At 30.4% G+C, this 21311-nt stretch overlaps 11 protein-coding genes across 11 annotated transcripts; 9 read left to right on the top strand and 2 right to left on the bottom strand.

Moving 5' to 3' along the window:
- Window positions 1-953: 953 nt before the first annotated feature.
- YHC1 (Yhc1p) lies at window positions 954-1727 on the top strand (the record flags this gene model as incomplete). The annotated part of the gene is made up of 1 exon (XM_064858756.1): window positions 954-1727. The coding sequence occupies one exon, from the start codon at window positions 954-956 to the stop codon at window positions 1725-1727; it is 774 nt and encodes a 257-aa protein (XP_064714579.1).
- A 1495-nt stretch (window positions 1728-3222) lies between these two features.
- On the top strand, window positions 3223-3885 carry GSP1 (Ran GTPase GSP1; the record flags this gene model as incomplete). Its single annotated transcript, XM_064858755.1, has 1 exon — window positions 3223-3885. One exon carries the CDS (start codon window positions 3223-3225, stop codon window positions 3883-3885), a length of 663 nt encoding a protein of 220 aa, XP_064714578.1.
- An 880-nt stretch (window positions 3886-4765) lies between these two features.
- Window positions 4766-5350, top strand: SEC72 (Sec63 complex subunit SEC72; the record flags this gene model as incomplete). Its single annotated transcript, XM_064858754.1, has 1 exon — window positions 4766-5350. One exon carries the CDS (start codon window positions 4766-4768, stop codon window positions 5348-5350), a length of 585 nt encoding a protein of 194 aa, XP_064714577.1.
- A 539-nt stretch (window positions 5351-5889) lies between these two features.
- GCD7 (translation initiation factor eIF2B subunit beta) lies at window positions 5890-7101 on the top strand (the record flags this gene model as incomplete). The annotated part of the gene is made up of 1 exon (XM_064858753.1): window positions 5890-7101. One exon carries the CDS (start codon window positions 5890-5892, stop codon window positions 7099-7101), a length of 1212 nt encoding a protein of 403 aa, XP_064714576.1.
- A 449-nt stretch (window positions 7102-7550) lies between these two features.
- COQ11 (ubiquinone biosynthesis protein COQ11) lies at window positions 7551-8252 on the top strand (the record flags this gene model as incomplete). Its single annotated transcript, XM_064858752.1, has 1 exon — window positions 7551-8252. The coding sequence occupies one exon, from the start codon at window positions 7551-7553 to the stop codon at window positions 8250-8252; it is 702 nt and encodes a 233-aa protein (XP_064714575.1).
- A 678-nt stretch (window positions 8253-8930) lies between these two features.
- Window positions 8931-10832, bottom strand: GUF1 (GTPase GUF1; the record flags this gene model as incomplete). The annotated part of the gene is made up of 1 exon (XM_064858751.1): window positions 8931-10832. One exon carries the CDS (start codon window positions 10830-10832, stop codon window positions 8931-8933), a length of 1902 nt encoding a protein of 633 aa, XP_064714574.1.
- A 418-nt stretch (window positions 10833-11250) lies between these two features.
- On the top strand, window positions 11251-12744 carry MEC3 (Mec3p; the record flags this gene model as incomplete). The annotated part of the gene is made up of 1 exon (XM_064858750.1): window positions 11251-12744. One exon carries the CDS (start codon window positions 11251-11253, stop codon window positions 12742-12744), a length of 1494 nt encoding a protein of 497 aa, XP_064714573.1.
- A 746-nt stretch (window positions 12745-13490) lies between these two features.
- RPS30A (40S ribosomal protein eS30 RPS30A) lies at window positions 13491-14255 on the top strand (the record flags this gene model as incomplete). Its single annotated transcript, XM_064858749.1, has 2 exons — window positions 13491-13578; window positions 14074-14255. 2 exons carry the CDS (start codon window positions 13491-13493, stop codon window positions 14253-14255), a joined length of 270 nt encoding a protein of 89 aa, XP_064714572.1.
- Window positions 14256-14622: 367 nt separating this feature from the next.
- Window positions 14623-15708, top strand: PWA37_002146 (uncharacterized protein; the record flags this gene model as incomplete). The annotated part of the gene is made up of 1 exon (XM_064858748.1): window positions 14623-15708. The coding sequence occupies one exon, from the start codon at window positions 14623-14625 to the stop codon at window positions 15706-15708; it is 1086 nt and encodes a 361-aa protein (XP_064714571.1).
- Window positions 15709-16178: 470 nt separating this feature from the next.
- Window positions 16179-17252, bottom strand: PWA37_002145 (uncharacterized protein; the record flags this gene model as incomplete). Its single annotated transcript, XM_064858747.1, has 1 exon — window positions 16179-17252. One exon carries the CDS (start codon window positions 17250-17252, stop codon window positions 16179-16181), a length of 1074 nt encoding a protein of 357 aa, XP_064714570.1.
- A 1642-nt stretch (window positions 17253-18894) lies between these two features.
- CTS1 (chitinase) lies at window positions 18895-21003 on the top strand (the record flags this gene model as incomplete). The annotated part of the gene is made up of 1 exon (XM_064858746.1): window positions 18895-21003. The coding sequence occupies one exon, from the start codon at window positions 18895-18897 to the stop codon at window positions 21001-21003; it is 2109 nt and encodes a 702-aa protein (XP_064714569.1).
- Window positions 21004-21311: the final 308 nt, after the last annotated feature.

The raw sequence follows: 21311 nt of genomic DNA, 5'->3' as shown, positions 1-21311 counted from the left end.
ATAGAAGAAGAAAAAAAATACTATTTAATATTAGTAAATATAAAAAAAAATAACAATGATATATTCCATATATTCTTGTATATAGTTGCTAATTTATAAATTTATAAATTTATAGATAGATGGATAGATGGATAGATAACAGATAACGGATGCTTAGTCACAAAAAAAGACAAAATGTGGTAAGAGGAAAGATATCTAAGAGAAAAACAAAAAGAAAAGTAAAAAAAAAGAAACGAAAACCCCGAGAAAGAGTAACAACAATAGAAAAACCTCTGTTATCACACAAGGTGATGCCGCTAATTAGTACGCATACATACATACATACATACATATATATATATCTATATCTATAAACATAGATATACATTGGCATACTGTTCATATCTATATACATATATATCTTTATATTCTCTCTTCTTTTCCAAATGAATGAATAAGACAAGGTAGAAAAATAATTGCGCAGAGAACAGCCCAGATATTTAATGAATCATATTTATGTTGTTTGTTTTACTAAATCTTAAAACAGACTTTCTATATACTATATACAGTTTGATGATGCATTTCCAGGGTGACAACGTCCAAGTATTAACCTAATCTAAACAGCATATATAGATCACACACATACATGCATATAGGCCTACTATCCAATAATATACATATATATATATATATGTGTGTGTGTGTGTGTATGTGTGTGTATGTTTGTATTTCATATGGCTATTTTTTTCTTTTTCTTTTTCTTTTTCTTTTTCTTTTTGGGTTTTTTTCTTTATAATATAGAAAAACATTATTGTAGAAGAAAGCCAAAACAGAAGTAACCTACAAAAGACAACAAACAACTAACGTCAAATCACCGATTAGTCATATAAAGACTGTATAATAAGGGAGGGGGGAAACAACTTATCAACACAAAACGCAGAATAGATAACAAGAGAGCAAGTTAAGAAAAGGATATGGTCCGTTATTACTGTGAATATTGCCATTCATATTTAACTCACGATACATTAAGTGTTAGAAAATCACATCTTATTGGCAAGAACCATTTAAAGGTTACATCTGATTACTATAGAAATAAACATGTATGTTCGAAATACGGCAAACCATCGTCATCATCGATTAGTAAACAAAATAAGAACAGTAAGAATAATAAAAATAATAAACATAGTGAAGGTTTGCCATCTAAAAAAATTATAATACATCCATTATCAAACAGAGAGAAGAAAAAGAATAGAAGAATCAAAAAATTATTTGATAAAGAACTGAATCATGAATTGTTTAAAAATTACAGATATGAAAGAAACAATATTTATAAACAAGATCATATACTATCTACGTTATACGATGGGTCGCCAGGGTTTTCTAAGATTTTCATAAAGAGTAATAGATTCGACATCGGTGATTCTATTAAACAATCGAGATTACCACAGCGTGCTAATCAAAATGACACGGGAAATATACTTAATAGACCCATAAACCAAGATCTCTCTAAAAGAGATAGAAATGAAGTGTATGAAGGTGGTGATATTGTCTCCAATAAAATAGGTATGTTACCGCCTCCCCTAATTCTATCCTTATGGGCCAATACTATACCTAAATATCAAATCTACTACAATAATAATAACAATAATACTAGCCATATTATGGTATCACACAGTGCAGTTAAAGATTCTAAACGAAGGTATATTAAATCAGAAGAAACTGAGAAATATAAAAAACGTAAATTTTAACTTCCATTATAATTAGATAATTAATTAAGCCTATATATATATATATATATGTACGTATGTGTGTATATGCATAATTTATGCTAATTCATGAAGAAAAGATGATGAGTTAATTATTAATTATTAAGTATTAGCTATACTGATTCAGGTTAGTCTATCATGTATGGGATTGGGAAAAGTCACTAGGAAAAAAAATTTAAAACTATTAACATGACAATATCATTTCTCTATAAGTGTATCCTTTTGTTTCTCCAGATCTGTTTCATGATTCAGTTCCGGTTTATGTGTAATGGATAGATATATTGTAGTTAAAGAACTGATAATAAGTATACCAAGTGCACAATATATAACCCAAAGGACTAAAAGCATTGGAATGTTTTCATAACACTGTCCATGTGATTCTACTAATACATTAAATGTGCCATTATTATTATTATTATTATTATTATTATTATTATTATTATTATTATTATTATTATTTCTAATATTACTGTTATTGGTATTATCAAAATATATCCACATATCTTATGATGCTATTACATGTATGTATGTATGTATGTATGTATGTTTGGATGACTTTGAGCAAACTACTTGATTGCAATCAAAGGATTAAACAATTCAGAAATACTATATTTTTAACGTTAATTCGAAAGATATTATAAAACAAACACAAACCCATATTGTTTATATATATATATATATATATATATATATCTGTATACATACATGTATATATGTATATATGTATATATGTATGCAATTGTCAATGAATGTTTTCTTAATAAGCGATGAAGGTACGAACCGATTCAGAACTTAATAACTTTTCCTAAACAGGAAATAGGAAAACAGGTCAAATCACACTAATTAAACCCTAAAATAGTGATAAGAGGTCTCTCATAAATTAATTATAAGGACAGATTTCTCTCTCTTTTTTTTCATTTTGAAGCACCCAGAAAAAAAAAATAAAAAAAAACAAATTACAAAAAAAAGTTTTTTTTTGGTTTCTTTTCTTTTTTTTATTTTTTTTAATTTTTTTTAGAAAAGTTGTGCACGTGACTAGTTACCCTGAAATTGGTCTCTTGTTTTTTTCTCTTCTTTTCTTTTTTTTTTTTTTTTTCGTTATTTTATTTTCTTTGATTGCAGCGATGAGTTGAAAATTTTTGCTTACCAAAAAGACTTTAAAACTGCAGAAATACAGAAAAATTTTATAAACTTGATTTTCCAGCTTTATCCCTGTCTGTCGATTCTAAACTTGTAGTCAAAACTAAAGTGAATAACACTCTTTTCCTTTTCTTTTTTCTTTTTTTTCCTTTTTTTTTTTTATATTTTCATTTTGATTCTTTTACTCTAGTCTGCATTCCTTATCAACTCTCCTTACTATTTTTACTGGCCTTAGCTATATATATTATTTGTGGTCTTGTTCTATTGAAAGTTTTTCCTTTCTTGACACCACTTTAAAGGATAACGCACATACACATCTATATAGACCGAATATATAATGTCTGCTCCAGCCCCAGCTCAAGGTGAAGTTCCAACTTTCAAGTTAGTCCTTGTCGGTGATGGTGGTACCGGTAAGACCACTTTCGTCAAGAGACATTTGACTGGTGAATTCGAAAAGAAATATATTGCCACTATCGGTGTTGAAGTCCACCCATTATCCTTCTATACTAACTTTGGTGAAATCAAATTTGACTGTTGGGATACTGCTGGTCAAGAAAAATTCGGTGGTTTAAGAGACGGTTACTACATTAACGCCCAATGTGCTATTATAATGTTCGATGTCACCTCTAGAATCACTTACAAGAATGTTCCAAACTGGCACAGAGATTTAGTTCGTGTCTGTGAAAACATTCCAATCGTCCTTTGTGGTAATAAAGTTGATGTCAAAGAAAGAAAAGTCAAGGCTAAGACCATTACTTTCCACAGAAAGAAGAACCTACAATACTACGATATCTCTGCCAAGTCCAATTACAACTTCGAAAAACCATTCTTATGGTTGGCTAGAAAATTAGCTGGTAACCCACAACTAGAATTCGTTGCTTCTCCAGCTTTGGCTCCACCAGAAGTCCAAGTTGATGAACAATTAATGCAACAATACCAACAAGAAATGGAACAAGCTACTGCTTTACCATTACCAGATGAAGATGATGCTGATTTATAAGAATATTGATAATAATAATAATGATAATAATGATAATAATAGTAATCATGAACAAGTAAATATAGAAACAAATTGGTAATTTTGATAATTATTATTACTGTTGTTATAATTATAATATCTTTTATTCTTCATCTTCTTTCTCCTTTTTTCATTTCATCTCTTTCTTTCTTTATTTTTTTATTTGTTAACATCTAACTATATATCTATATACATATAGTATAACATAATATAATTAAAGGATAAACATGTCTCTATATATATATATATATATGGAAGTACATGTGTATTTAATATCAAATGTTTATTCTACACTTTTAATTTACCCATACAAGTTCATAACTACGACATTCTTACTTTTGTCCATTCGCTGTACAACCAATATAAACATTTCATTATAGTGTAATTTTATTTGTACAACAATGACAGCAGCAAGAACCATCTTGGTTTCGACTCTTAATCCTATCATCATCTTCTGTTCTTCTTCTACTAGCAAGAAATATCATCGTAGCATCTAAACACTCAGCAAACAAATATTTAACACCTAAAATAACATGTTTATTATAATAAGCTGACAAAAGTGAAAAAAAAAAAATAAAATAAATAAATAAATAAAAAGAAAATCAATTAGATAAAATAAAAAAGATAAATATAACAAAAGGAAGCAGTAACAAATAAGCAAAAGAGAAAAGAAAGTATAGCAGAAACATTGTTATTAGTAATAACATAAATATATATACTATTATTTATTGTTGCTTCAAAAAATCATAAGTTATTATTTCAAATCAATATTAATAAGAACTTTTATATTTATCCACTTTTATTAGATAATAATATAATAAATTGAAACCATTACAATTAGTTAATACTTTCAGCCTACCCAATGTCTATTTTGTATAACGAAAATTCTAAATTAATATCTTTATCTGATTCAGAAGAAACAAATGAACCATTTTCGATCAACGTTGATCAAATTAATTCATTGACTAAATCATTAATAGGTGAATCCAACAACAATTTTACTCCAAAGCCAAATGACAATACTACAAAACTAATCAAAAATCTATTTGATAGCGGGTTAGCTAAAATGAAACAGCAAAAATTAAAGGAAGCCCTAAAGAATGTTTCATTAGCGATCGAAATGTCAAGAAGAAGCAGAAACTCATACGAAGCCTTCGCCTTGCAATTACAAGAATTACAATTCATGTTAAAACATAAGATTGATCTTGAATTGATACTTAATAAGCCAATCGATGCATTACAAGATCTAGAGTTATTATTGGGAATAGGGTTGACCACGTCTGATGTTTTTATTAGATTAACTGATTCTCTATTAAAATTGGGTCAATATAAAGAAGCTGTAGTAGTTTGTGAAAGAGGCTTAAGTTTTTCACCAAATGAAACAAAATTGAAAGCTCTTAATTTACAGTGTAATAGACTATTGGCAGAATATAATGGTGATATCTAAAATCATACTTAAATATACTTATCTAGATTATATAAACAAGCAAGAAAGTAAGTAAAGAAGTAAAGAAATTAAACATACAGATCATCTAGATTGAGACATCCTAACAGAAGGTAATGATTATATTCTATTTGCACAATACTACCACTATTAGATGTATCTGATTGTCATGATTACTAATTACAATCGTCGTCATATAGATATATATATGTGATATCTGTACTACGTCTATGAATGTGTCATCTCTTATCGAAATGCAGATGGGCCTCAATAAATAGACATCGAGAACAGTTCAAACGAGAAAAAAAACCAAAAAAAAAAAAAAAAAAAGAAAACTCCAACAAAGTGGAAAATTCTTATCTCAATAGGAAGGCCATCCTTGTCTTAAACAAACTTATGATAGCATTTCTGAGTTTACTACTTATTATCGTGAATAATTCCACACCCTAAATATAACCTTATACGTACGCACATTACAAACACATATACGCATATTTATGTGTATTATATTACAAAGCCATTAGGAATATCAACGGTGTAAAATGTCCCAATTAAGTAGCTCCAATTTGAATGCTTTAAATAGTCACAATAACAATACTACAGGGAACAATGACATTAATATCATACTAGACACGTTTATTGCTAAATTAAAAAGAAAACAAATTGTTGGATCATATCACATCGCATTAGAAACATTACAATTATTGAAAAGATTCGTGTCTGCAGCACGTTGGTCACATGTCAATGAATTAATAGCTCAACTTAGAGAATTAGGTTTGCAATTAGAAAAAGCTCAACCAACCGCATTTTCATGTGGTAACATCATTAGAAGATTGCTTACAATATTAAGAGATGAAATGGAAGAGGAAGCTCAAGAACTAGCAAACAAAAACGGTTTGAATGATAATAACAACAATAATAGTTCCACTTCAGAACCTTTGATTTCATCCATGTTTAACCTTTTACAAAAACCAGAAGAGATTAAGCCAACTACAAAGATCTTATCATCACGTAATAAAAAGACTAAAACAGATTACAGACAAATTGCAATTCAAGGTATTAAAGATTTAATTGATGAGCTTACCAACATAGATGATGGTATTCAACAGATTGCCATTGATTTGATTCACGACCATGAATTATTACTAACTCCTACTCCTGAATCTAAAACAGTATTGAAATTTTTAATAAGAGCTCGTGAAAAAGCCAATAGAACTTTTACAGTATTAGTCACTGAGGGGTTCCCCAACAATACTAACAATGCACATGAATTTGCCAAGAAATTAGCACAACATGATATTGAAACAATCATTATCCCAGATTCTGCTGTATTTGCATTAATGTCTCGGGTTGGGAAAGTTATCATCGGTACTAAAGCAGTCTTTGTTAATGGTGGATCAATTGCATCTAGCTCGGGTGTATCCTCTGTATGTGAATGTGCTCGTGAATTTAGGACACCTGTTTTTGCAGTTGCTGGTCTTTATAAACTATCTCCGTTGTATCCATTTAATATAGAGAAGTCTGTTGAATTTGGTGGATCCCATGAAGTTCTACCTAAGATGAATCCTGCCTATAGATTAGATGCCATTAACAAAACAACTGCGTATGTTCCTCCAGAGAATATTGATATTTATATTACAAACATTGGTGGGTTTGCACCCAGTTTCATATATAGAATTGCTTGGGATAACTATAAACAAATCGATGTTAATCTAGATAATAAATCTCTTTTAACTGAATCTGTTAAGGTATAAGGAGATTGATCCTTTTCATTATTCTGCCTTTTCATGTTTTTGATGTTGCCAAGACCATCTTTTCTTTAAGCATTGTTTCTAAGTTTCTTTTGAAAGTGACAAAGCATTGATAATCTTTAGGGCTATATATTTTTAATGTATATAATTGTTTTTACCACTGTATTGATACTATCATGATATATAGAAAATATAACATTAATGTATAATTTCAGCATAGATCACAAATTTCTTGACATACTCATTTCATTGTATTTACGTGTTAATTAGAAGAAAAAAAGTAATACACAGAAAAATACTCAAGATGTTATTCAAAATTGCATATATAGAATATTAACGACCGAAAAGAAACACAAAAAGTATGTTCAAAGTAATCGCTCTATAACTATATAATATACTGAGATATCCAAACTAATAAGTATAATAGAAAGAAAATTACTATTAGTTTGAATATGAATTCTTCACTAAACAGAAAACTGGTCGTATTTGGGGGGAATGGTTTTTTGGGTAAAAGAATATGTCAGATAGCTCTACAATCAGGAATCTTTCAATCTGTCACCGCATTGTCTCGTTCAGGCAAACCACCTCTTCCAATTAATTATAATAAAGAAGAATATCCATATAATTGGATGAAAGAGGTTAAATGGGAGACAGCTGATATATTCGATCCTACCACTTATAAGCACCGCTTAAGTGAGGCCACGGATGTTGTAGATACTATCGGCATCCTCTTAGAAAATTCATCATATAAATCGATTGTTAATGAGGTTTCTAAAGGTTCAGGTAATACATCAGACTTTACTTATAAAAGAATGAACACTGAAAGCGCAGTGATATTAGGAAAAACTTTTCAAGAAGTGCTGCAAGATAAAAGTTCAGATGTTGTAAAAGATCAGCCGTGTTTGCCTACCTTAACATATATATCTGCAGATGATTGGTGTCCATTGATCCCAAGTGGTTACATCAAATCAAAACGTGAAGCAGAATGGCAGTTGAGTCATATTAAACCTAAATTGTTTAGATCTATTTTTGTAAGACCAGGAATCATGTTTGATGAAAATGTAAAGAATTCATGTAGTATTAGAGATGGAATTTCTGATATCTTAAGTGTATTGAATTATAGCAATCAATTTTTTTTTCCAAAAAAAATATGATATGATTAATCGATTTATAAAACCTCCTGTATCTACACAACAAGTAGCCAGAAGCATTGTATCAAAGATTGAAAATCCAAAATTTACAGGTGTTATTACTTTGGATGATATCTTGGAATGATAGTGAAAGGCAAAAAATATAGAAAAGATATTTGAAAGAGTATAAAATAATAAAACAAAATAATAGTGAGATTAAATATCCTAGTTTGTTATATATTCATTGCTAGTCAAATTTTTATCCCCTCTTTAATGCAATTAAACTCTCCTTCAGATAGATGACCTTTTCTAATCTGAATAATTCTTATTTTGTGTAATTTCTCATAAAAGACTCAAATAATACTTTTTATTACCATTGTATAGATATTCTTAAGGCTTATATGATGTATTAACACATATTCTTTTCTTCTAGTTTCTTTCTGCACGATGTTGTCATAAATCCAAATAACTAGCAAGATACACTAAATTACACAAAAACATACATGACTGTATTAGTCCATCAAGATATTTAAAGTTGTAAAGACCTATACATATCAGAGATGAAAATATTTGTAATGGTATCGGTCTGTAAAATAATGCATTAATTCCATTCTTTCTTCTTTTTTAATTTTTTTTGGAGTATTATTATTTACATATATACATGGAAGTTCTATCTTAACTTTATACAAATAATTTTGAATATTATTTACGTAAGAAAGCTTGATATGCTTCTTGAGAAATCATAACATTCCCTATTGATTTCAAGTTTTTTTTACCTTCTTTTTGTTTGGCCAACAATTTCTTTCTTCTTGATACATCAGAGGCATGTAATTTAGCTAGGACATCCTTTCTTCTAGCCTTGATTGTTTCTCTGGCAATAATCTTCCCATTACATCTACTTTGAATCACCACTTCATATTGTTGTAATCTGATATATTCTTTAAATTTTTTAACCCATCCTCTACCGAGATGTTGGACTTGACATCTATGTACTACATGTGATAGAGCATCAAGACTTTGACCATTAACCAATAATTCTAATTTCACAATATCAGATTCTTTAAAGCCGTTTGATTCATAATCTAATGTAGCAAACCCGTTAGAAATGGATTTTAACTGTCCAAAGAAGTCATCAATTAATTGCGCCAATGGTAAATCATAAATTAATTCAGCCAAATCGATCCCAGTAGCATATTTAATATCTAATTGTTGTCCTCTATTATTTTCACATAGCTGGATAATAGATCCGACATACTTATTTGGAACTGTTATTGTTGCTTTAACAAAAGGCTCTTGTAAAGATTTAATGCCTGTTCTATGTTTTGAAGAATTATCCGGAAACTCTGATGGATTTGTAATCAACTTTGACTTATCACTACTGTACTGAACTAAATACGGCACTGTTGGTTGAGTAATGATTAATTTTGAGCCATACTCCTTCTCTAGTCTTTCTTTAAATACAGACGCATGTAATGAACCTAAGAATCCAAGTCTCCATCCTTTTCCTAAAGCGGCAGAAGTTTCTCTATTTAATGAAACCGATCTATCATTTAGAACCAGCTTGTTGATGTTTTCATCCATTGCCTTAAAATCAGATCCGTCTGCTGGAAATGCACCCACAAATACCATTGGTTTTGATTCTTTGAAAGCAGGTAATAATACTGTATCCTTAGCATGGCTCTGTGATACTAACGTATCCCCTAGGATAGCGTCTTGGACATTTTTCATTCCTGTAATAATATATCCAACTTGTCCGCAGATCAAATGATTAAGCGGGGTTTGGTTTGGATACATAATACCAAGTTCTTTAACGTCATAGCTTTTCTTTGTAATACCACTCATTATTTTATCACCAACTTTTATTTTACCATCTACTAGTTTAGTTAATAGCACCACACCTAAATATGGATCATACCATGAATCAATCAGTAATGCTCTAAAAGGGTCTAACAACTCTCCTTTTGGGGGTGGAATTGTGTCAATAATCTTCGGTAATAGATGTTCTTTAACATTTAACCCCGATTTGGCACTAATCTTAACAATTGTATCTTGAGCAAATCCTAATTCATGGATTAATTGTTGTTCTACTATATCAACTTGAGAATTCTTAATATCAATTTTATTAATAACAGGAACTATAGTTAAATTCATATTTTGAGCTAATTTAAAGTTAGCTACAGTCTGTGCTTGTACCCCCTTTATTGCATCTACCAACAAAATAACTCCATCTACCGATGCAAATGATCTAACCACTTCATCTTTAAAATCTACGTGTCCTGGAGTATCGATCAATTGTAAAAGATAGTCTTGGCTCTTAGAATCTTTCTTCCCTTGATTGTAAAACATAGTACAAGTTTGAGCTTTGATAGTAATGCCTCTTTCTTTTTCTACTTCCAACTTATCCAATACCTGTTTATTATTGTTATCCTTAGCTATCACATTGGTGATTTCTAATAGTCGGTCACTTAATGTTGATTTACCATGATCTATATGAGCTGCAATGGAAAATATTCTGTAGTCACTTAAAGGGATTTTATCCAATCTTTGTTGAATGTTAGTGTGAATTAATCTACGAAATACATAGGATAGTTTTATCATCTCCATATAGACATGCTCTCGAATATATAGTAAAAATAATCTCAGTATTGTTTTTTTTACTTTTATAAAATAGGAAGTAGAAAAGTCCTTTCCTAATCTACAGTAAGTTTTGAGAGAAAAGTTATTTTTTCTTCACTACATATATCTAGTGTACACTGTTCTCTCTTGCTCAGTAACTTTTTTAATTCCTCCCTCGAGTTATTTTGAACTCTAAGATTAAAGTTATCATAACATCCCCAGAATTTTTAGACATTCAACTTTCTTTGGTATCTTAGATATCTTTTTTTTTTCTTTTAGAGATCCACTAAGAACTTGACAAATTAATAAATAAAATTAGACAGTAGTTTCTACCAAAAATATAGAGTTCTGCTATTGACAAAAGCATCCCCAATAGTGACGTTCAAAAGTAAGACGTGTTATATTAATGAAAATAAAACTTGTCTTAAATGGATTTGAGCAGCCTGAAGATTATAAATTATTGCAGACAACTTTATCTACCGTCGCTTCTGTTCGAGAACAGGCAGTTTTAAGGTTTACTAAAAATAGATTAGTTATTATCTCCACTCCTAAACTTGCAGGAATTTCATCAAATAATGTGAATATCAATAATGGACAGCTTTGGTGTACTATACCCAATGATGTGTTTAAATGCTATTTCGTAAGTTCATTAAAAGACCGGCCTGTATCTCTGGAAGTAAACTGCAATAGAATATTGAGTGTATTGAAGCAGTATGATAAAGCATTATCTCAAGGTTCCATAACTGCAATAGATATTAGATTGCAAGAGATTCGAGAATGGAAAGAAATATATAATAGAGGCACGGATAACCATAACGTTAATTCAGAGAATCAAGAAAATGAGATTAGTGTGAAAAGAAGAAATATTTCCCCAATATATAGTTTTACAATGAGATTCCAAGAAACCATAAGATCGAAAACCATTGGTTTAAAGAATAAAAGTGAAAAAGTTGTGAATGATGATGTCAATCTCATAAATAAGACTGTCATACATAAATTTATGATCCCGGTGAAAAGATTATTGTGGGAACAAGATGTATCTTTAAAGGAACCGGTTATTCATGTTTCTCCATTAGTATTGAAATTACCTTCCAGTTATGGTGAATTTGGTAGGCCCTTCCAGAGTTTCCTGAAAAGAATTGGTAGATATAGCAATGTCAAAGATATTCAACTAAACGCAATTACATATCGAAATGGAGATGATCCACAATTATTTTTATCTGTAAATCAAGTTGAATGGGACATATCAATTCAATGGAACGGACCATTAGATGTTTCGTATGATCCGATGAAAGAGGAAAACCAACTGAATAACTTAACAGAAAGTGATACTAATCATGGTGCCATGTCTAAGAATAGTAACAATAATAATAATAACAATAAGGCTACTAACAGTGGTAGTGATAGCACTGGTACTCTTCATGTAGCTCCAAAGGGTAATCAAACAATAACAGCACCATTTGAAAAGAATGATAGAAGATATATGTATCATGATGAATATGAAGAGGATGCACTAGAAGACAGTGAGATGGTAGGTAATGGAACAATGTTGGATAAACATGTCTCAGGCGCACATACCTCTTCTGGAGAAAATCCATTGCAGGAAATATCAAGATTAGTAGAACAAGCAGAAGAAGATAATAAAATACAATACAGTGTCAAACTGAAACCAAGAGACTGGAAAGTTTGTACAAAATTGTATACTAGTTTTGATCAAGTTCTATTAGCAATTGCACATGATCAATGTTGTATACTTCATTGCTCGTTAGAGAGAGAGCCTGGATTAAGTGAAGAAGATCAGGACGATGAAAACTCTCAAATTAGTGATAGTTCAAGTTTGAAAGAAAAAGGTCAGATTATCTATTACATGTTGAAGAGCAAATCATTGCAAGTATCGTGACTGTTATATGACCAAAGATATACAAAATAGCAGTTTTAATTGTTTTAATATTTCAGAATTTATTCGCTTTCGAAAGTAAATCTTTGGAATCCTAATGATTATTACAATACTAATAATAATAATACGATAAGTATATTAGGGGAAGTCTCATGCCTAATTTCAATGTAAGAAAGAAAGGACCGTTATAAGACCCATACCTTTACTGTAAAAAAAGTATCAATAATATTTACAACTTTTTCATTTATTCGTATTTTTCAACTTTCCTTTTTTAGAATTTTTTTTGGAGATTTTGTGGAGAGACTGATTTTTCACAAAAAAGAATAATTTCCTGATTGGGTAAATGCAGTAATGAATGGTAGAAAAAATGTCTTCAAAACGGTCTTACTAAGGTGAATTGGTAAGGATGATTTTTAGTAAAACTCCCTATCTCCTTCTGCAATGCCTGTCTCCCTCTCCTTAACAACCAGAGTCTTCTTTTCTTCGGTCCTCTTCCTATTCCTTCTACCTTTGCATCCTTCACTTTATCCTACCCTTTTCTTTTTTTTCCCTTTAGCTACATCATCCCCTGTCTAATTGAGGGCAGCTGCTCTCTTGAATGTCTGCCTAGCGGAGGGCCGGAACGCCACTAGAACCTTGGTCTTTGTTGGTACCTTCCAATGTTGCAGTCTAGTTAGCTTTTGGATTACTGCACTATACACTCCAAGAAACAAAGGAAATCTCTTAATTTCGATATATTCAAACGCTATATGTTGGATATATTGCGTGCTACCCAACACTTGGCAACACATATAAGGTACAGACCTCAGAAAACCAATAAACTAGTAATACAAAATGGTACGTACATAGAATCAGTTTATTTATGCAATAATGAACAGAAATTAAAACTGCAACATTGAGGAGAGTTAAAGTGAAAGTAACATGAAAAAAAAGAAGAATAATAAACAGGATTACAAGTCTGTATATGGTTTACAATATGAGGAGAGATGTGATTTTATAAAAAGTGTCGAGTTTAAATGAGACTGTGTCTTCCTACGTTATATTAAAAGTATTGAATGTTAAAACAAGGAGAATGAGGAAAGAAAATTAGAGTCATTGATAACAACAAGTAAAAATATTTGTGATAGGATAAATGCGCATGTATTGAAAGTATCAGGAAGTATTAATACATTTGTAATGAATGCTGCGTATTTCTGTTTGATTATGAGTAAAGAAAGAATTTATTATACTAACAAAAAATTGATTAAAACATGTTTATTTGCAAATTAAAAAAAATTTGTTATAAATTGCTTTGTTTGTTTTTATCTTTTATCATATTGATATAGGCTAAAGTTCACGGTTCTCTAGCTCGTGCTGGTAAAGTTAAATCCCAAACCCCAAAGGTTGAAAAGACTGAAAAGCCAAAGAAGCCAAAGGGTAGAGCTTACAAGAGATTATTATACACCAGAAGATTCGTCAACGTTACCTTAACCAACGGTAAGAGAAAGATGAACCCATCTCCAAACGTTTCCTAAGTTGATTAAATAATTGTCATATATACAAACTTTTATCTCAACTTTATTATATAATATGTGTGTAATAACATTGTTTACTTAATATAAAGCCGTTATATTCTAGAAAAATGTTTGTTTGTTTGTTTTTTTGATTTGATGAGTTTTATTCAGAATTACGAGTAACTTCTTTTGGACTTGAATTTATATTTCTTTTAAGATGTTTTTAATGTAGTGAAAGGGTTAAAAAATTTTTTCCTACTAAATTCATCAAACTTTGTAATATTACAATCATCAAAGAAGGGTTAAATATCTTTTCATACAACAAATATATATCATATCTATCAATTAATTAATTAAGAGTTAGGAAAGGTAAAGAAAATCTCTCAATATGAGTAATGGTTCAAAAATTAGTTTAAACCATTTAATTGAGTTAAAATCAGCCATTGAAATTGAGTTTTTGGCTAGATATAATGATAACTTAGAAGCAATCCATTCCATTGAATCTAAAACCAAATTACAGGAATCAACACCATTGATTGAATTGTCTAAATTGTCTAAATTAGTTAGGTCACATTCTACCAAATTAGGTATCATTTTAAAACCGGTTACATTTAAAGAAACAAATTATGAAGCAACTTATAAAGAATTGAAGTCACTTATTGACACAACATTTTATCTTTTTAGTCTCTTACCTTTATTTTATAACGGTAAAAGATATACTAAATTATTATTGCAAAAATTAGACGAATCTGTTTTAAGATATTTAACTTCATTGAAATTGCTATGTCAAGAATTGGAATCTAAATTTGATAACAGAGAATATGACGAAGAAAGATTAATTTGCATTGGGATGATTTGGTCGTGTTGTGATAGTTGGGATGAAATAAGTAAATTGCAAGACCTTGGTGTCCTTGCAGGGTCATTTAAGACAAGTTCGCAATTGATCCGTGATGTAATGGAAGAAGTGGATGAATTCCTTGAAGATCCAGAGGGAAACATTGGACAAAAACTAGAGTTCCTTGATGACAATTTAGATAGTGCTGAGGAGGAGGATGTTGTAGTAGTAGAGGAGGAAGAGAAAAGTTCTGAAAAGATCACAGAGGATCTTATTGACATTATATTACCTATTATGAAGGAATGGAAACATAAAGTTATTTTAATTAGAACTCTATTTAATTCTTTTAGAAATGTTATTATGTCTAAGGATCCGCCTAAGATTTACACTATTGAGATGTTAGATGATTTGAATGAGTTACATAAATCTATTGCTGCAGCTGTGGATAATCTCACTTGTACAATATATATGGCAGATGAAACATTTACTAAAGAGGATATTCATGAAGAAGTTGAGGAGATAAATAGTAACGTAAGGAAAATGCTATCTATTATAAAAAATATAAAAAAGAAGCCAAGTGATAAGAATGAGTTTGTCAGCGTCTGGGAGACAAAATTCTTTGAAAATTCAACTTCATAAATATGTATTTGTATGTTAATGAAACTATTTAATAAGTTGACTCCTATAGTTACATTGATTTATTATTAGTTATGTTTCGAGTGCCAAGAGTACCAATTAATAATACGTGTGTCTGAAAAAGGTTTAATGACCACCAACATTGAACAATCGAAATTATTATTGCAAGTCAAATTTTTTTTTTTTATTTTCTTTCTATTTGACACAATGATTGGAAAAAATTTAACTTTTTCTAAAAATATCTATAGATTTATACAATTTTCAATAAACAAAAAAAAAAAAAACGCTAATTATTCATATATTAACCACCGATATGGATATCATCTTAGATATAATCGTAACAAACCAATTCATTATTCAATTCCTACACATATACTCTACATACATATATAAACACAGACATATATAGATATAGATACTGGAGTGAAAAAGAAAAAAACACATACATTAAAACAGCATACCTTCCTAATCAATTAATTTAAAGGTAAAATATCGAATTCTGGTCCTAAAGTTACAAGACCTGTAGGTTTAGTCTTCTTAAAAGATTTAGCATAAAACAATTTTATATGGTCAAAATTAGTTGTTAATTTAAAAGCAGCATGATTCCAATACATGTTTCTTAACCAAAGATGTATAAAGGGATAATCGTTTCTAATGTTTCTGAAATTGCAGTTGAAATGTGAATAATATGCAGGGTCAAATCTGATAATTGTGGTAAATAATCTAATATCGGAATCTGTAATTTGATTATTGAAAAGATAGAAGTTGGATAATATTTTATTTTTATCTTCTTTACCAAATCTGGATTCCAAATCGGAGTAAACTTTAGACAACTTTTTTTCAATTTCATCAAGACTATTATATAAATTTTTAGATTGATTCTCATATTCTTCCTGAGTAACAGCGTTATTAACTTTATAGACACCACTATTAATGTTAACTTGTAACCATTTATTATATTCATCCAATTGAGGAATCAAATCTACAGGTGCTAAATCAACTTTTTTATTTTCTGGATTAGCAGAATTTAGTGAGTCCACAAATTCATCAAAAACATCACTATTCAATAATCTAACTATTTGACCACTATCATTATTAACAATAGTTTGAGTCTTTAAGTCCCATAGTATAGGAACAGAGAAGACACCGGCATATTCAGGATCACTTTTCCTATATAACTCTTTAATACTTCTCGTATTATAATGAGGATCATTAGTTCCATCAACAAATAACCTCTCTAAATTCTCATCAACACCGACAAAAGTTGTTGAATTGTCATTCTCTGTAGAAGTGACCCCTCCATCATATCTAAATGGTTGTTCCTTTAATGGTTTATCTGATTGAATAAATCTCCAACCATTGGGACCCATTAACCAATGCGCTATAGTCAATCCAATGACTGAATTCAGACCCTTGATAGATCTAGCTATCATTACTCTATGAGAAAAGGGACAACCAAATGCCCCATAAATCCAATATCTATTCTTTTCAGGTTTATAGATAGGATGATCTTTACTGATAATTTCATTAAATGAGGTTCTTGCCATTTTAATACTAGTTATATATTTTTAATAATTCAATTGACTTCATTGATTACATTTAATTTTAAATAAACACTAAAGAAAAGTACCAATAAACAAGAAAAAAGAAATCAAGGAAAGAAGAAGAAGAGAAGGGATCTGTATGTTGTATAATTTTATATATATGCTTCCAGTTGATATTACAAGTACAACTAAACTTCTCGAACAGCAAAAACTCTTCAGAAGAAATCAAAAAAAAAAAAAAACAATAACAAAAACAGTACTTAGTAATGATAACTGAATAATTAGTTACTGACAATTGATAATCGAAGAAAAAACAATACTATTATTATTACTGTTAGTACTATTGTTACTATTATTATTATTGTGATACCAACAATAAAAAAAAACAAAAAAGTAAGGAAAATCACGTATTTAAACGAGATAATAGCATAATTTTGCTTAGTAAGGGGAAATCAAGAAATATTAAACAAAGTGGGAAATGAGGAAAAAAAAAAGATAAAGAGTGAATGCTAATAATAGACTATGTAGCAACTCAATACTCTTTTGATTGCTCAGACATAGTCATCTTCTAAAATATCTGAACAACTTAAGATTCTCTTCCGTTAGATTACTAACTCTCTGGTTCAATCTCAACTTCAACCCCAACCTTGAACTTGGAATAAAAGAAAAGAAAACAAAACAAGAAAATCATTTTGAACGAGACGCAACCATGAGTAACAGTGTGCACCCACACACCCAGAATGCAATATTATACAACAACCCATACACCACACCATAAAGCTGCGCAAAGACAAATATGAATTTGCCCAGCATATTATAAACAAACTTATTTTACAGAAAAAGCCAAGCTTGATAATTACATTATTTACTTGTAAACATAGTAAAGAAAAAAAAAACAAATGCTATTCCAAGTTTCATTTTATTTACCTTGTGTTCAACAGTTCCACCAAATATTATCCATCCATGGACATTAACAAACTTTTTCCCCTTCCTCTATTTTTTTACGTGTGACTGTGTTTGTTTACAAAACAACCTATAATGTAAATAAGAAATATTGTAATAGTCAAGAATATTCAATGTAATTATAATGGAAACTCAGGGATTAACCCTTTGTTGTAATATTCAGTCAAAATGACATATCCTCAATTGTGTAAATATAATCAAAAATGATATTGCACAGGCACGCACACACACACTAATCCATTATGATTTCTCATCTAAAAATAAATAATCTCAGCCATTTATCATGCTGGTTACAGTTTATTTACATTAAATAAGATATGGTGATAAAACATAAAGATTCGACATGTTGTAATCGAATACTTACATATATATAATGGTGCAAGATACTTCTATGAAAAATGATCTACAGAATTATGTCTTTCGTAAACCATTATTCTCTTTAAATCTTTCTATTAACATGTATTTCTAATAATCAAAGTATAAATAGGCAAAACTTTGTTCATCTTCATTCGCTCAAGTTAAAAATAAAAAACTAACAAACTAAATACATTCGTTATATTCCTTTCCTTTTGATCTTTACTCAATATTCAAATATCATTCCTTTGATTATATAGACCAATTCGCTACCTTTCATATTCTTCTTTAAAATAACCTACCAACCAACTTACACACACATAAAATAATGCTTTCATTTAACACATTTATTTCCTTTTTAATACTTCTAATACAGTACGTACTTTCATTTGATATTGACAGTCGAAACAATATTGCTGTATATTGGGGCCAAAACTCTGAAGGTAATCAACAAAGGTTATCTGAATATTGCCAATCTTCCGATGCAAATATTTTCATTCTTTCATTTTTAAATGTTTTCCCAGATCCAATGGAATTAAATTTTGCTAATGCCTGTTCTGACACTTTCAGTAATAATCCGAACCTATTACATTGTGCTGAAATTGCTTCTGATATTGAAACATGTCAATCTTTAGGTAGGAAAATCCTCCTTTCATTAGGTGGTTCTTCTGGTTCTTATGGCTTCACTACAGATGAAGAAGCCGAATCTTTTGCTCAAACTTTATGGAATACGTTTGGTGAGGGATCTGATTCAGCTTCTGTGGACCGTCCGTTCGATTCAGCATTGATTGATGGTTTTGATTTTGATATTGAAAATAATAACCCAATAGGTTATTCTGCTTTAGTCAACAAATTAAGAGAACTTTTCAAAGAAGGTTCCAAACCATATTATATTTCTGCTGCCCCACAATGTCCTTATCCTGACGCTTCAGTAGGCGAATTATTAACAAACTCTGAAGTCGATTTTGCCTTTATCCAATTCTATAACAACTATTGTAATGTAGATAAACAATTCAATTGGAATGAATGGGAAAATTATGCCACTACTATGTCGCCAAATCCTAATATTAAGTTGTTCTTAGGCTTACCTGGTTCTCCAACTGCTGCAAGTTCAGGCTTCATATCTTCTTTGAATTTATTGAAAGAGACTATTGATTCAATTAAAGGATCTGCCAATTTCGGTGGTATATCGATTTGGGACGCATCGCAAGCATTTACTTATGAGATTGATGGGAAAAATTATATTGAAAATATTGAAGCTCTTTTAAATGATAAAATTTCCAGCTCCATCTCTTCTTCTTCCAGTTCAGGTTCATCATCCTCCGCCTCTTCTACCGCCTCTTCTTCTACTACCTCATTCCTCGCATCTTCTTCTAACTTTACTTCTTCCTCTACTACCTCATCCCTTGCATCTTCTTCTAGCTTTACTTCTTCCTCTACTACCTCTTCCCCTGCCTTTTCTTCTACCTCTTCCTTTGCCATATCTTCTATTTCAACCTCCTCTTCAGGCGAAGTAGCATTTACTTTATCTCTAGTAATGCCCTCTTCTACTTCTATAATGTTGTCTTTCTCCAACATCAGGAGTACTTCTACATTGGCACCAGTCGCCACAACTGCATCCAAAACGACGACGACTTCTAAATATGGTATTTCTTCTTCCTCATTGTCTAATAGGAAGACAACTACTTTATTACCAATTTCTGTTCCTGTCTCTACTCTCAGTTCTACCGTCACGATGTCCACTACTTCTACAGCTTCTACAATTATCAGCACTGATAACAGTATTAGTAGTATAATCTCTCACATTATTGTTGCTCCAACATCAACAGAACAACTATCATTCACCTTGACCGTTTCTAATGGCTCTAGTACTACCTCAATTTCTACTCCTCTACCAGTGAGTATTGCTAGTTTCCAACCCAACGATGTTTCACCTAATGTCGGTACTACTACAATTCCATCCTCCATTATCCCATTTATTGGTACCTTTGGTGAAACAACATCTACGTTAATACCTACTACTCCTACTATTATTGCTACAACCATCACCGATGATTCCATCTCTACTGAAACATCCTCCTTTCAACGTATCACTTCGACTCTATCCCCAGTTTCTGCTTCACTGTCTACAAGTGTTAGCACCACTACTACCGCAAGTACTACAATTTCCACTTCTGGTACACCTACATCATCTAATACAGCTCATGAACAGGCTCAACAACTAAACAAATTATATTCAGAAGGCAAATATAATGGTGAATCTACATGCACAGACGGTGAATTAGCATGCTCTAGTGATGGAAGTTTTGGCATATGCAACTTTGGGTCATGGATCACAATGGAATGTGCAAGTGGCACTACATGTTATGCATACGATCAAGATGGTCAAGTCTTCACACAATGTGGATTTACTAATTTAAAACAAAATTTCATATAACCCCATTTCACCTTCATTCCTCATTAGTAATTTTACAATTAGGACTAATATCAATGATAAAACTGAACCAACTTAACCAATATTATTTCACAAAATTATATGTACATTCTATAGTTTCCTCTCACTTAATTCTCATTTTTACTTCTCCCTAATATTTTTGTTTTTGTTTTCCTTTTTTTTAAATTCTTCTGCAATCAATAATCAACTAAAGAAACAAAACTACAGAAAGCCAAAGTAGGCTGGTTTGTGTTGAGTTCTAATGTTAAATTTTTAGTAATAGTATTTATTGATAGTAGTAATTTACTGTA

Source organism: Arxiozyma heterogenica (assembly GCF_036370985.1).
Source record: "Arxiozyma heterogenica strain weizmannii chromosome Unknown scaffold_18, whole genome shotgun sequence".
NCBI classification, from domain to species: Eukaryota; Fungi; Ascomycota; class Saccharomycetes; order Saccharomycetales; family Saccharomycetaceae; genus Arxiozyma; species Arxiozyma heterogenica.
Note: the sequence above shows the minus strand (reverse complement) of the source record. Positions and strands in the feature narration are given on the sequence as shown.